At 52.0% G+C, this 15,688-nt stretch overlaps 3 protein-coding genes across 3 annotated transcripts; all 3 read right to left on the reverse strand.

Annotated features, from left to right (window-relative positions):
- Positions 1–1,374: 1,374 nt before the first annotated feature.
- On the reverse strand, positions 1,375–3,253 carry SMAC4_06643 (uncharacterized protein). The gene has a single exon (XM_003346128.3). The coding sequence runs from the start codon at positions 3,088–3,090 to the stop codon at positions 1,864–1,866; it is 1,227 nt and encodes a 408-aa protein (XP_003346176.3). The 5' UTR covers positions 3,091–3,253; the 3' UTR covers positions 1,375–1,863.
- A 6,962-nt stretch (positions 3,254–10,215) lies between these two features.
- Positions 10,216–11,676, reverse strand: SMAC4_06644 (uncharacterized protein; the record flags this gene model as incomplete). The annotated part of the gene is made up of 1 exon (XM_066090487.1): positions 10,216–11,676. The coding sequence occupies one exon, from the start codon at positions 11,674–11,676 to the stop codon at positions 10,216–10,218; it is 1,461 nt and encodes a 486-aa protein (XP_065946072.1).
- A 423-nt stretch (positions 11,677–12,099) lies between these two features.
- On the reverse strand, positions 12,100–15,570 carry SMAC4_06645 (uncharacterized protein). Its single transcript, XM_003346130.2, has 3 exons — positions 15,284–15,570; positions 14,221–15,229; positions 12,100–14,147 (listed from the first exon to the last, which is right to left on the reverse strand). The coding sequence occupies exons 2-3, from the start codon at positions 14,637–14,639 to the stop codon at positions 12,377–12,379; spliced, it is 2,190 nt and encodes a 729-aa protein (XP_003346178.1). The 5' UTR covers positions 14,640–15,229; positions 15,284–15,570; the 3' UTR covers positions 12,100–12,376.
- Between the last annotated feature and the right edge of the window lie 118 nt (positions 15,571–15,688).

Raw genomic sequence — 15,688 nt, forward strand, 5'->3', positions numbered from 1 at the left:
TGAGACCCCATAATTACACCTAGCCCACACCTAGCCCACCCCTTCTTCCATGGGTAATGGGGCAGGAACCCATGGGTTCCCATGGTCTCCATTGCCCCATCCCCATGAAAATAAATATCGATGGTGCTATCGTCGTCCGATTCCAGGCAAATACCCATACGGTTTACGATCTCTCCAAATCTCATTTTAAAATCTCACTGTCCCCAGATTTCTGCAAGTCGCACACCTAGAGATCGATCCATACTGAAATTTATCCATTATTTCATATAATTATAATTTTCCATAATTACCGCTATTTCAATGGTCAGTGCACAGGTTCGTGCCCCAGGCACTTAGAGCCTGCGGCGGCCTTCTGCTGCTGGATCTAGCGTCCTTCAGTGCCCAAAATATGAGTCCTGGCGGCCAACCTTAAAAAATGCGACCATATTTCACATAATTACCGGTAATTATAGTAATTACCGCTAGTGAGATAATGAGGATGGACCACTACGCACACCAACAGAAGAAAACGGAGATGGAGATGGAGACGGGAACGGAGACGGGGGACCTTGAGGGTTAGTGGAGTTGGCTTCCCGGAACATGTCGGATGTAAGAGTTACCTTTTCGAGGTCTGCTCGAAACGAGAGAAGGATGAAACAAAATTGTTTCCTGAATCGCGTTTTGAGATAACGGAGCAACAGTATCCATCTGGTCTTTACGATATCTGAGTTTTTGGCATTTGATGTGGTTCTACGGCGTTCGTGCATTTCTCCATCCTTCTTGCTCTCAGCCGTCAAGTGCCTGGATGGAAGCGACGGGTGACCTGAAATTCTGCAAACCATAATTCATCCCCCAATGTGACATCGTAAACCCCGAAGCTACTTATGTAGCTGCCGGCCAGCAGTTCATGCACTGTCAAAAATGCAGTAAGAGAATATCCCGACGACGCGTGCGCAATGAAAGAGCTGGGCAGGGGGAATGCAACGAAAGGAAGTGAAGCCAAGACCCCCCAAGGGGTTTCATTGAGACCGGTCGTTCGCAGCACTTGCCCTACGGAACTATTATCTCCGCACCATCCCTACCACTGATTCGCTTCGCTAGGTTACCCGGTGTGGCATGAAGAAAATAATGAAAGAATGAATAATGCAAAAGTGGATGATATTGGACAGCAAAGATGGGTGACATTCAGTGGCAGGCCGGCATGATCGATCTCAATGTGCAAGTTCGGTAGAGATCTGGTTTCATGAATCTCGCAAAAAAGCAAACGCAATGGCACATTCACTATAGCAAAGTCATGGTAGCGATTGACAGTGAGATCTGTGTATGTTGTTGTTTTGGCATACGAATGCCTGTCTTTCAATTTGATTGAAGCCATCTGTGTAAGACGGAAAGTAGGTAATAATGTGGAGAATATGCCTGAAGAAAGTAGGAACAAACAGAAGCGCCCTGTGGTATCATAACATTCGTAAAAACAAAACAAGAGCAACAAAAGAACTGATGTTGCGTGACGAGAACCTCCCATGTCCCAGAAACTCCCAAGATGTGAAAAAAGTCAAAATAACCGCCGGCCTGCTGCTGCTGAAACATACTTGCGCGCAGCCATGATAGATCGAGTTTCCTCCCACTCTGCTCCAATGTGTGTGATGTGTGTGTGTGTATGTGTGTGTCTAAGTCATTCCTGTCCTCGTCCTCTTTTGCGTATTAAGCTCCCTGAGACAATTAACCCCGTCTCCCGTGTGTGCGTGTGCGTGTATGCGTCTGTAGTGGAAAGTGTGTTGCCCGCTCCTCAAGCTTTCAAAACGCCATGCCGCTTGCAATATGCCGTGAAAAATATCAAGTGTGTATGGTTTGGTTTGATACATGCTCAGCGCGTATCGTGTCGCTTTATGCGGAGATGTTGATCCTCCCCGTCAGCTTGATGCTCTTGCGCCTTGCGGCAAACCCGCTCAAAAGTCCCCTCCTGGGCGCGCTGGTTGGGGAAAGAGGAGAAATGGGCGAAGCACACTCCTCGGACAGTGATGAAGGCTGCGATGATGGGGATGGTCCAAATGGCGAGGACATTCTGAAGTTCTTTCTTGATGACTTGTCAGAGGTTGCTGGGGAACCCGGTACAACAAGCTGCTCTGGAGCCTCCTCGGAAAGAGGAGTGGTCACAGAGAGAGGCATCATGCTGCTACGGGATGGTGGTGGCCTCATAGAGTGTCTTGAGGGAGGCGGTGTGGTGCGCTCCTGCGGTGGCTGGGGGCTCGCCAGCGCCGGACGGCTCCTCTTCCTGACGAGGCTGAAGGTCCTCGTAACTCCCTTCAACAGAGTCATGGTTGGTGTCCTCGGTGATCTCGCCGGGCTTGTTGCCTCCTCTGGAGTACCGGCTCTGGGAACATCCAGCGAGTAGGAGCTGCCGTTTGCGAACGGGTCAACGTTGAGGAACTGAGGCTTCCTCATGGGCATCATGTCGATGGGAAGACTGCTTTTCCTCTCGGGAAGCGCAAAAGCTGACATGGGGCTGGCTGGTGTGATGGTCCGCTCAATGGGGATGTTGCAGGACACTGTGCTTGACCGCTTCCTCATGTGCCCTAGGCTCGGAGCTGCGGAACCCCTCCTGAGGGTGGTGAGGTCGACGATCGAGGGCCTGCCAGAAAAGATAACCGAAACAACACGAGCGGTGTCTTCACGGCTGCCTCGTCGGGATGTCGGTGTGGCGGTAGTGGCTTCCTTCTCGTTGGTGGACTCGTAGCCATAGTCGGAGAGGCTGTCGGTGTCTGAGGAAGCATCCTCCTCAGAAGAGAGATAGACGTCGCCGAGTGGGGACGGCTTTTCCAACTCGGCAGTCTCAACCGTCCCACTCATCTTGAGCTGAACCAAGCTGTCAAGCAACCTCGAAGCCCTCAGAGCACTCTTCTGGGGCAATGCCGGAACAGACTCCTCCTCCTTCTGCTCTACCGCCTTGGTATCCACCACCTCATGGAATTCGTGGTACATTGTGCTGTCGCAAGATGGGTTCCGTGTGTAGATCTGGGCGGTTGTGTTATCGGATGTATGGGTCTCTGAGATGGTTGTTGTAAGATTTGATATGCTTTCCCTGACCGGGAGGGACTGTGTTTCTGTCGACATGGTGTAGCTGGTGAAGGGATTCTGGGTGAAGAGAGCAAAGTAGTGAGTGTTGAAGCCCTGGGGAAGGGCCGGCTCAAGTAGATATTAGAAAGCTAGTGAGTCTTTTGTGTGTGCTGCACTGGCTTGGCGTCGTACTATTCTGATGGAGGAAATGGGGAGGAGCAACGAGGAACGGCAGAGGGATCCACGAGGGTGGGCAGATGTTATTTTAATGAGACCCAGTTCTGCATGGGGTCATTACGCTTGTCAAGACCTGGTCAGGACCTGACGGGGGTGGTGTGCTGGGGATGGTGCTGGGGTACAGGCGCAGGCCAGACGAGACGAGACAAGTCAACCTGGCATGCCGCCGTCCTCTGTCCTCCGTCACACAACGTGGAAGCCGTGCCAGCCGTGGTAGCCGTCCGGACGGTGGCATGGTGTGGTTATGGTGGTGGGTGGTCGCATTTCAGATTAACGGTGGGCAACAAAACCCCCAAAACGGTCCCGTCAGAGGAGAGACAGGAAGAAGACAGGAGGTTGGCTTTGGATGCTGCACCTGTCGACGTGCATACAGCAGCAGCTACCTACAGTCAACAGATCGTCTAGCGTCACCGCACGTCTTCGATCGCATGCATCCCAATGCATGACACTGGACTGGACAGAGCGACGGGTTCTTGAATTTTGTTCCATCCATCACACACACCACTTTTCTAGCTTCTGGTGGTTGCATTTTCACACCATCTCCAGTTCCTTGGTGTCTCGCGTTTTTCCCCTGGGGCCGGCGTCGCAACAGGAATGAGCTCCAATGAAGGGGGCTTGCAAAGATGACCGGGATCAGAGGGCAGTCCGGTCAGGAAAGAAGCAAAAAAACTCTGAGCCCCCGTCCCGAAATCTCTCTGCACGCCCATCCATTCCTTCAGTATTCAGGAAATCTTCCAGCACCAAGCTCCCAATCCTCATCAATAAGCTTATCGACGGCCGAGCACTGTAGGGGAGGCGGAGGGGGGCACGGTCAGCCATCTAATTCAAGTTTAATGAGGACCCCGAGGACAATCGGATATGACCATGGCATCGACAGAGATGATGGGAATCAAGAAGCGCTATTTTGGTGATCAGAACAGTGATAAAGACTTGCGTTTCAAGTTAACCGGACTGTCGAGTCCACTTTCCCATCCGAACGCTCAGCTTTTGGACGTGGAGCCCTTGTCTTTCAATGCCTTGTCGTTCTCCAGGCTTCCAGCTTTTCGAGCTTCGTTTCGAGGGGTTTCCGCTAGTGTTTTTACGCCATCTTTTTTAGCGCTGCAAAAATGCAAAGACTTTCACACATTTCCCACACCACCACGGTCACCACCACACTTCTTGCCCCTCATCGACCAGGGATTGGGGTTTTGCGCTTCACATAGTTTTTATCTTCTCGGCGGTCACCTGGATGGATACGGGCTGGGCATCCGTTCATCTGCACACTCACCGTCGTCGTGACCAAAGCTTCACAAGAAGGAGCCGAGAAATCCTGAAATCCGAGTACCCCTATGACACTGGCACGCAGTACTGTACAGGTTATCTAGTGTTTCCAAAAGCCAAGTTCATTGCAGAAACGGCACAACCACCATAGCAATCTACGGAACCAAAACGGCGGCTCTGGTTCTCATCACAAGCCTCATATCAGTGGCTTCGGGTCCCTTCACGCCTTGGCTGCCCCAACGGGCAAAGACGAACAGGCCCAAGAACATGAGTGGAGAGGACTAGCCAGGGGCCTGAGACCCCTTCGACCAGGGTCTTCCATTGGTAAGATTGGCCGCCATGGGGGTCTCAGACTGGGAACGCCAAGGCATCTGTGATTGGATTTTCCATCTCGACATCGCCGGCGGCGGCAGCAATGACCTGTCCGTTTGATTGGAGCATTTGTTCTCGCTGGTGTCTGCTCACTCGTCTGCTGCGTAGTAGTTTTGGCAGTGTGGGAGACCATTCTTTGACATCGTCTGGATCTTCTAAACTTTGAACTCGGACGATGCTGCCGAACGTTGTTCTTAAACTCTTGGTATTGCAAAATCATTGGCTAACGGAGATATGAACAGAAGGCGCACTTGTAACTCCAAAGGGCAACACTCCGGAAGATCGTATTATTGTCAGTTACAAGTAAAACCCGACGGTTCTGAAGACTCATTCGAGAGTATATCATTCCGAAATCCAGAACGCCAAAACTGATATATCGACTCGACATTTCCCGACACTGTCTCAACTGTGTTGTCGCCCACCGCTTCATCCCAGAGATGCCTTACCCAACCGTCGGGACTTGATTGCAGCAGCACCATCGGACTCAGCATTCCTTCCTTCAAGCTTGCAAACCCTAAAGCTTTCGCCTTCGGCTTTCGACCCTGAATCTCTGAACAAAACCGAGCATCGCGTGGTTGAAATCTTTTGCCGTGCATCACCCGTCTGTCGCGACAACCGCCAGTGGCGCCTTCCTTCTGGTCCAATCATCGTCCAGATGGACTCATTCTCTCTATTGAAACCACCTCCACCACCTATCTCTAGTATCCCAACGTGACCATCTCTACCTCTAATACGGAACTCGGCCATGTTTGATGCACTCGCTGTCATGCCCATCATGTTGGCATCTCGCAAATGACCCGCTATTGTCTGATCACCGTGGAGTAGCGAATTGCTAAGGGGTTTTTGCTGATGGCGATCACCGTTAAGATCAAGATCCTCCTTATCCCAACCTTCTCCTTCCCCAGCCCGCCCAAAAGGAGAGTGGCTCAAGTGGCTCAAGAGGCTCAGCCGGCCCAAGGGGTTCGCGTTCCTGTGCAGAGCTGCCAACAACAGGCACCGGCATAAGGATTGAAGTCCCGAGTTATGCCTAAGCCATGGTCCGTAGGCGACTAGTTAACCAACTTCGATATGCGGCGCTCTTGCTCATCTCCCCAAAGCATATAGAGAAAAGGCGGTCATGATTTCGAAAAAGATGTTTGTCATCGCCTCAAATCTGAGTTGTGGACGCTGTACAACCCGAGATGTGATCACAGTTATCGTCAGCCAAAAACGTCCCCAGCGAACGGTGACACTCAAACAAAAACGGAGGACGGGAGAAATCCGGGGGACGACGGATTGTTGCTGAATCTGACAGTGCCTGCTGCATGGTGTTACCTGGAAACTCATGCTTGTCCTTCAATCAGGACATTCAGCTCGACATACTCCAAACTCCAACTTTGATCTTTTTTAAAACTCGCCATCTCCATCTTGCAATGTCGATCGGGATGGATACCTCCCGACGATGACAATGTGCCCCTGCTGTCCTCCCCGCGCAGAGGGATCTCCGGAGACATGTTCTGCACATCGGTATGTCCTTTTGGTATTCTGAAAACAATAATATCTTTATTTCAGTTCAGGATTCCCCGCAAGCGCACATCCTACGAGGGTTCACGATCTCGATGTTTCCGCAGTTACCAGGAAGGAGGGTTGTGTTTTAGGTGTGGGCAACCTTATCTGCCTCTCGTTTTTCATCCTCCTTTATTTTTTTCGGATTCAGGGGATACCGAGTCGGGATTCTCAGTGTCCAGGTACACTACACCCGTGGGTTGCCATGAGGAACTCCTGAACGTTGTGGTTTGATACACTCCCGGGTCCGGCGCGAATCTGCGACAATTTTGACACACAAAACACCACGGTAGGTAGACGAGCACCGGGTTCTCGAGAGCCCTCTGAGCCTGCGGTACCAGAAGTACCTATCGCCGCGGCACTTTTGAGGTTGTACAGGATATGCGGGCGGACGGGTTACACCAAAGACTTTCTACCATTTGATTGCGAACCAAGGAGCTCTCCTCTGGGCATCTGCGACAACTCCAATGGCATTCAAGCCAATTCTCGGGCCAGTTATGTTGACGGGCGCTCCCTGTATCACATACATGGTACCGTAACCATCAGCTCAATATCATCGTCTAGGTATCTAGGTAGGTAGGTATAGTACCTAGGTACCGTGACCTGGTAGCTATAGAAGATAAGAACTTCAATCGTGACGTTTACTGGAATATCTCGTCGTCACAATGGGACTATCTTTCAGTCATCTTCGAAGCAGGATTGCGTCAAACGGTGCTCGCCGCTCACGGTTTTCATCAAGGTGATTGAGAAATCTTGTTTTGAGGGATGGCTGGTATGTATTTTTCATAGGTAGATGTGACGAAGAGAAACCGATTTTTCCCTGATAAGATGACCACTCGCAGAATTCCACAATCCAACGTAGGTATATCACTTCGTCTTAATGCTCGCTTTGATGCGGGATGGAATCATTGAGGGCAGCGATCTCACCCTCACCGCATTCCTGTGATCCTGTCACCGAAGTTTGGTGGTTCAATGGCTGGCTGCCCTGGTGTGAACACCCAGCCCGTCTGAACATCAGGACGGGAAGTGTCGCGGTTCATCTTTATGGCGTCATCCCCTCGCTTTCACGCAGGCACTCGCTGTCGAACCCCGACTCCCCGCTGTCGGGTGGACTGCCCCTGTGGAGAGAGACGACAGGCCGCTGAACGAGCCCGCTCTTGCCCGCCCCAGGCCGCCGTAAGGGTCTGGCATGTTGCGTTCGTCTCCACTGCCAGCGGGTGGCCCAAGCTGCACGAATTGTCACTTCCCCAAAAATGTTACCCCACCTGTTAAGCTTCTCCCGAAAGAAAAGTGGCTATCCCTAGAATGACTTAGCTTCTTTCTCTGCTTGGAGAAGCGAAAGGTGGGGTAAGAAATGCTCCTAAAAAGTGTTTCTCGGGGCCCCGTCGTGGCCCCCGACCGCTCCGACAGCCCCGGTCCCCGACCCGTGCAAGTGTCCGTGCTCTGGCCGGTTGGTCCGGTGCACCGAGTTACCGGGACCCTGGGCTTTAGCCGACGTTTTGTGGGTCTCGTTTCGCTGAAGTTGGGTTGAAGGTAGGTAGGTAGTTTCAACTTCACTCTGTCGGCCATCAAAACTCCAGCATGACGGAGCATGAAAAGAACGACATCAATAACTTGATCGAGGCAAAATCTGGTCGTTACACAATGCTGTCGTCCTGCTCAAAATACGTGATTAGTGAGCTTTGGCTGTGCTACGAACGTACAAAATATACACCAGTTTCACAGTTTCACCTCCCCGACCCCACTATATAACCCGCGGCGTAGAACATCAATGGAAGATGGAACGCCTGCCATACATATGGATATGAATCACTCACGGAACCTGTCACAGGCTCACACCAGCCAGCCAGCCAGCCATCCAGCCATCCACTCTTGGCTTACGCATGGCAAGCATGGTTCAAGACTTCCCATGGACCCAGCCCTGCGGAACAGCAGCAGCCCATTGAAACGGATTCAAACGAGAAACTTTTCCGCGAACAACTGACCAGGCGAAGCGAGGCGAGTGAGCATGGTGCGGGCCGCTCGCTCGCTCGTCGGCCGGCTGGCGGGCTGGGCGAGATACCCAGACCTGGAACCTAAAATCAGAGAAACGAGTCAGACAATCCTTGATAACCTACCGCCAGGACGGTCAAAGTTAACACTAAAGGGTCACCGCTTTTGCGGCTGTGATGCGATGCGAGGATCGTTGAGGCGGATCTAGTTAAGGATTCTAGGATTCTAGGCTGGGCTGGGCTGGGTCGGCTGGGAGGGACCGGGACCCGGGGAAGCCAAGAAAGTGGGAAGAGTTCTCCAAACTAACGGTGACGCCGGTAGAGGCGGTGTGTGTGTTAAACCTTGACCAAGTATGACACACCTTAGTGTTCTAGGACACCGCTTTCAACGACTTTTGAAGAGTTTTCACTTTCTCACCGTTTTTGTTTTCTTGCGTGTTCCGTTTTCTCGTTCGTTTTACTAGTACTAGTGTACGCAAAGTTTTTACTCGGTTTTTTCTGGAAGGCTGGACCTGAGGAGTAGCCACACTATACTCGAGCTATAGCTCATCGTGAGCTACTAAGTAAAGCCGGAGGTCGGCATCCGGTTACTCCGGCTTACACCTCTTGCAACCTCTTCAAGTTGCACACGCACACGCATAGTAGTATTAACGTTGTCCAAGATTATACATACCAAGAGAAGTCTTTCCAACTAGGGGAAATAGTCTCTTTCTCTATTCTGCCTATGTTACAACAACGTGGTGTGGCATCACAAACCCCAAAACTGAGTGTTACGCCGCGAGCTTGAGACATTCGAACCAACCGGCAACCGGCTGCGTAATCTTCCAGTTTGACGTTACTCAAAGTTCGAATTAGAGACATTGGAGTGAAACCTGCCGAGTTTTCTAGGACGCGGAGACACACACGATACGCAGACGTGCATTGCAAGAGACATCCCGAGTCGGAACTGAGTTTTATCACTGGCTGAAAGAAATATGGACGGGGACTCGGACCTCCGAGGGGGGTTAAAGCTTTGAGAAGGACGGAAGAGGCGGACATAACAACGAGTGCTGCATGTCGACGGGCGTAGTGCTAGATACTAACACACAAAGATTCCAGAAAGGTAAGGAGCATATTGGAATAGGCGAACTGTGAAAAGGCGCAGAAATACGGAAACCATGCCTGAGCAAAACAGCTTGGCATGACTCAAGTTGGCATGATGTTTGAGTTTGGAAGTCATTGGTGATTTAAGGAAGGAGCAATCATATAGAGATGAGAGTATAGAAGGCACGCTGTTAAAACCGACAATCTGCCCAACCACAGCAGGAGTTGCTAACTGTCCATATTTGTCATGCTCGTTTGTTCCTGCCAATGCTCGTCAATGTCTCGAAGAGACCGTGATAGGAAACTACGACTTGGTCACGGGAGAAATAAGTCGTCGAATGAAATTTGAAGGGCCAAGCACAAAGGAACAGGTGGTTTCTCGTTCAGATGCATCAGAAATTATTTCCTTGATGAATTCCTCAGTTGGAACTCTTTGATAGGCATGGTCGAGGGACCTAGGGGACATATAGAATGTTGAACTTTTGACCAAGTGTTGTAGGAGCTCCTGTAGAGCCAGATTCCATATTCCATGTACACTAAGTACTGGATAATTAACACGCGGGCCATGATATCTACATGAGTGAAAGAAAGAGAAACAAGACAATTAACAAAAGAAGAGCTACTTACCTATTTATGCCACTTTCCAAACAATACTCCGTCTTCTTCAAGTTCCCTGAAGTAATCACACACACACTCAACTAAAACAACTTCGCTGCTTAGGAAGTTCAATCTCAACCACCAACGGCCACGGCGACGGCCCCCCTCCCTCTTCAACCGGCAGACCCAAAGCAGCATTAACAAACAACGTATTTCTCCTCGGCCTCAACCTCAAGTTCACCCAATGCTCATAATGCCTATCAGTATAAATCCGACACAACCCGCCATCCTTCCTGGACTCCGTGTCGTCGATCCTTTTGTCTAGGTCCGTGATGTCTCTCACCTGCCCATTACTATTTCCCTTTCCCTTCTCCTTTCCCTTTTCCTTTCCCTTTTCCTTTCCCTTCTCCTTCTCCTTCTCCATCCCCGTCCCCACTCTCCACATCCCTGAAATATCGATTGTGACAGGTTCCTCATGATCAATATCCGTAAAGTGACTCGCCATCATCGGCCGTCCATCGACACCATCCCTTGTTAATCCATCCCGCCACTGGACCAACCTAGCCCCCCATCCTGCATAGACAGTGTTTCCAAAACAGTGCAGCTTAGGTCTGCACATCGCCACTGCGGCAAAAAGATCAGGACATCCAATTTTATTCCCTTTCCCTTTCCCTGAAGCAGAGGTAGAAGCAGGGACAGGGACAGGGACATCATGATCAAGAATTCCCAAAGGTGGACCACGGGTAATCATCACATTGGCGGTATACCTAATATCAAACGGTGGATGTCCCTGGGCTTTGGTGTATTGAAACCCACCTCCACGTCCACATCCTAAGCCTGTCTCTTTTCCCTTTCCCTTTTCAACAGTGGCAGTTCCAGTTGCAGAAGTTCCAGAGATTTCAGAAGTTCCAGAGGTTTCAGAAGTTCCAGAGGTTTCAGAAGTTCCAGAGGTTTCAGAAGTTCCAGAGGTTTCAGAAGTTCCAGTTCCAGTTCCAGTTCCATTCTCAACAGATCCAGATCCAGATCTCTCCCCATCCAAGTCATCTCCAGGCTTCGACGAAAGTGTCCAAGGTGAAGCATACACCGCCAAAACAGCGTGGTTCGCCAGGGCAAATTCCCATCTTCCTTCATTCGCCATCAAAAAAATCCCATGCTGCCTCGCCTTTTCAGACAACAAGAGCTGACGAGCCTGCCCCGGCCTGCCGTATTCGGCGTACAGGGCCTCCATATCCCTTGGTAACAGGGCCCCAGTCCCGCCTTTTTTCTTATTAGTGTTGCTGGCTTCGGTAATTCTGGCTTCGTACGCGGCGTCGTCTAGAGTCCAGTCGTTGGGTCCGGGGATGATTAGTTTCAGGGGAACGGTGTTGAGACTCGAGAGAAGGGCGAGGGCGGTGGTGAACTCGGCGAGTTTGGAGTCGTAGGTGAGGTTGCCGCAGTGGATGAGGACGTCGATGCTGTTTGGTAAGGAGGCGGGCGGGTGAGGCGAGACATTGTCGTAGGTGTCGGAGATGATGAGGAAGCGGGTTGGGATCTCGGATTGGTCGAGTATTGGAACCATCTTATGAAGCTTCGTTACGAGCAGGTGGAAATTTGGCTGCTGGGCTAAACGGTTCGAGGATAGAAAGCAAACTGATAAGTGTTGATGAAGGCCAGATAGAGCTGCAGAATGAGTTTGCAGATGGGACCAAACCACAAAAAAAAGCCTTTGTAGTAGAGATCAAATATGGGTCTTCGAACAATGCTTGCTTGAAGGTTGGAACAGAACCTTTTAAGTATTCCTACTAGGTGGATGCATTGTTTTGTGTAAACAAACGAAGAGATGTAGAACATAGGTCAGTGATTACCTGACGAGCAAGTGCAGGGGGAGCTACGAGACACTTACACCAGCAGACCTACCATATCAATCTCGAGCCCGCCTTCTGCTAACATCGAAAAGGCAAAAGCGGCAGCCGGGACACAATGTGCTTGGAGGAAGGGGCGAGATAAATCATTTACTAGACTTTCGAGATATCACCGTAAACCATTAAAACGACAGATGCGATTCCCATTTCAACCTGGTTCTTATTAATCACCTCATTTACCGTTCCCGTAAACACTTGTCTACCGACACCCCTAATATTCCTCTTTATCAGACAGCCCAGCATGTTGCTCAACTTCCACCTTGACTAGTCGTGATAAGCAAGAAAGCCGCCTGATGCCCCTAGATTCCAGCTCATGGGGCACCACAGTCCAGTTGCCGTTCCTACTTCAGACTCAAACTACCGCCATAAATCCAGCTTCTCATTCTTCTTCACCCCAGCACTGCTCTTCGGCCTAGGCCACAACTCCTCATCCCCACCGCCGCCACCACCACCACCACCACCAAACCCACCAGTACCCCTATCCACACTGCCTCCTCTATTTCTGGCAGGATCTTCAGCCGGCAAGGCCAAAAAGCCACCGCCAGCACCCGCACCACCGATCAACACGCTTCTTCGCGCACCACCACCGCTGCCCCAGGCAGCCGCGTTCCCGCCCATGAGATCTGCGCCCAGCCCATAGCCGCTCTGCGGTCTCTCACCTGTGCCAGAGTATCCGCCGCCGCGACCACCAGAGGACATTACCGGTCCAGCACCACCGCCGACCTTTGCAAAGGACCAGGTGGTATCGTCGTCGCCTTTGGTGAACACCTCGAGCTTGGCAGGGAGGTTGGCAAAGCTGCCTGGTCCTGCGGGGGCTGCCAAGTTGGCGAAGGGGTTATTGCTGCTAAAGCGATGGTTGGTAGGCGGTTGTTTGCCTCCTCCCGGTCCTAGGAAGCCCGAGAAGCTGTTGACGGACGATACGGAGCCAAATTGACGATGGCCGGGCACAAAGGGCGCGCTGGGAGGAGCAAAGCTTGATAGACTGCCTTGGTGTTGATGGAAGCCACTGCCGGGAGAGGCAGACATGCTACCCATGCCCCTGTGAGGTGAGAAGTTGCGGTTTGAGCCACTGCTAGAAGGGCGTTGCATGCCGGCTCCGGCAAAGCCGGGGGAAGGTGGAGGGAGGCCGAGTAAGAGGTCAGGGAAGTTCGGGTCTCGCACATAGAGTGCTTGTAAGTTTGGTAGTCCGCCCGTCAGCAAGGAGGCAGCCAGAAAGCTGTAATAGCTCGCCGTAATACCGGAGTACTTGGGAACCGACGAGTGTGCGGTAATCTCGTAGTGTAGAGTGTGGATACTTGTTGAGGCAAGAGTCTGTGCAAAGTATTGACCTTGGGCGGCCGGCACGGCTTGGGCGACAGTGTCGATCACGGAAAGGTGCTTGAGCTTTGGAGCATAAGGCAAGAACTCCTGTAATGCCCAAGGGAATACGCCTGTACCGTTCAAGGTAATCACTCGTAGGTTGCTTTGCGCGTTCGGGTCTACTAACCAGCCCCTCAAGCCTTCTGTGGTGACATTGGGAACATTGGTGAGGATAAGCTCCTCAAGAGGGGGAAACGGGGGCAGCATGTCGTTCCAGGCCAAAGTCTCGTCGGTGATGCAGGTCGTGTCGGTAATCTTCAGGGCGCGCAAGTTACCCAAGCAACCAAGCACTTGGCGTAGCATTGCCGGGTCAACTTCTATGCGTACCAGCTCCAAGACCTCCAGGTTAGGCCATACTTTTCCAGTGGCCAGCATCTGCAGACTGTGCTCCGCACCGTTCATATATGTCATCTTTCGTAGGTGAAGACATCTAGCCTGTACCTCGAGCCGAAGTGTCATAAACGACGGTTCATCCGAGAATAGGCCTTCAGGAAGGTCGACGTATTTGAGGTTGGGCGTCACGGCTATCGTCCGCGCCAGATCGGCCTGGCAGGATTCGCGGAGCATATAAGGCGTCTTGAAGTATTCCACAATCCTTCCTAGCCGTACGGGATCCTCGCGGAGAGTGCGACAGAGCAGTTTGAGGCGCGCCTGTGCCGTATCCTCCGGCTCTCCATTGCGATCAAATCGGGTTTTGCGCTTGCGTAATTCGGCTAACTCTGCCTCGCGGTCGCAGTAATGGACCTGGTCGATGCGGATGCTATAGTATCTGTTCAAGTAGTCACCGCGTCAGTTTTTTTTCGACCACAACGGCAGCAGAGACCGAGAGAGTCTAGACGTACAGAATGTTGGCGCCCCCCTTCCTCCACCTCTTGCACACGGCGAGACAATGCGCCAGATCGCGCAAGTCGCACAGCATGCAAGCATCTTCGATCGAGCTGGCTTCACAAGTCTCGTAGCTCGTGTCCCTGCTATGGGGGCATACAAATGTGAATATGCGTTCGAGGATCGGGGCGGGGAGGTTCGCTAGAGTCATGGCAGACGCCCGCGTCGCCATGGAGCGGTACTGAGAAGCCCATGGTCCGTTCGAATCGTTCCGGCCGTGACCGTAGGAGGGATATGGGTTTCGAGAGCCGTCGTCGAGGCCAGCGCCCAAGGCTGGCCTGTTGGGGCTGTAACCAAAGCCCGGCAGGGCGGCTGCTATGGCCGAGCCACCGCCGCTGGCCTTCCGCTTGTCTTTATTACGCCTGAAGAACTTCATGTTGTTGCGGACCTGGGGATACAATGTCCGACACGTCGTGGGATGGAGATTCCGAAAAAGAGCAAGTAGGAGAAAAGAGAGAAGAAACAAAGGAAGGGCGGGACGAGAAGTGAGCCCCAGAAGAGGGGTGTCGCGTGGTTGATAATTGCTTTTCGAAATCCTCCGGGGACTCGTCGGGTGCTGGATACTATGGTAAGGGGCGGCTGCCGCCCTGGGAGAAGCGACGATCCAAACCCTGGGTAGGGTCGAAATATCGTTGGGTTGGTGGTACCTGGATGGCGATCGCAAGAGTGGTTGATGTTAGGTTGCAGGGGCGCGAGCCCGGCCACTGTTGTCAAGGGGAGCGAGGGGGAGTTGTCGAGGGGGGCCTGGGGAGATTCCGCGTTGGGGCGTGAATGCAGGCTGTGCCGCTGTTGCTGCTACCCCTAGCGTGGAGCCGTTTAATACCCCGGCCAACTAGCACCGACCGATAGCTTCGCGTGTTTCGTTTCACCAATGCCCAGAGTGGGATTGTGCAAAGTCCTGTTTGCTAATTGCGGCGTCTCGTGGGAATGTGTTGAATATAACGAATGCGCAGATGTCGTCCACTCCTACAACTAGGGAATCAGTCAAGATGGTGAAAGTAGTACTAGCAGACAACGTACCTAGAGGGTTAAGGCAGGCAGGGCCCAGGTTTTGAAGCAACGCACGATACAGCCGGTAGATATACGTGGTCTGTGGTGTACCATACCAGACAACGTCCAAGGTCGCACGGGACTTGATGTGCTTGCTGAAAGGAACGTGTTTGCACGTCGTGACCGAAAGGTGTTGCAACGCTCAAGCAGGTCAAATAACCGTTCCTCCCGAGTCCCATCTGTGAGGACTAAAGAATAGTTGGTGCGTCATCAGAAACAGATGGGAGTCGAAGCAGTAAAGACGAGCGGGACTGGAGTTATCAACATTTTCAAAGCACAAAGCTCGCATGGAACTGAACGCCTCATCTCAGCCGCCAAGCAACCGTCCGTTGTTGTCCCTTCCCGTTGCTGGGACATGCGTCACGGAATCGGTCT

Source organism: Sordaria macrospora, chromosome 2 (genome assembly GCF_033870435.1).
Source record: "Sordaria macrospora chromosome 2, complete sequence".
Classification (NCBI taxonomy): domain Eukaryota; kingdom Fungi; phylum Ascomycota; class Sordariomycetes; order Sordariales; family Sordariaceae; genus Sordaria; species Sordaria macrospora.

What these genes read in the sequence shown, in the direction of transcription:
- SMAC4_06643 (XM_003346128.3), bottom strand. Translation starts at nt 3,090, where the DNA reads ATGTCGACAGAAACACAGTCCCTCCCGGTCAGGGAAAGCATATCAAAT.
- SMAC4_06645 (XM_003346130.2), bottom strand. Translation starts at nt 14,639, where the DNA reads ATGAAGTTCTTCAGGCGTAATAAAGACAAGCGGAAGGCCAGCGGCGGT. An exon ending in AAGGGGGGCGCCAACATTCT is followed by an intron (nt 14,148 to 14,220) that starts GTACGTCTAGAC and finishes CTACTTGAACAG; the next exon opens with ATACTATAGCATCCGCATCG.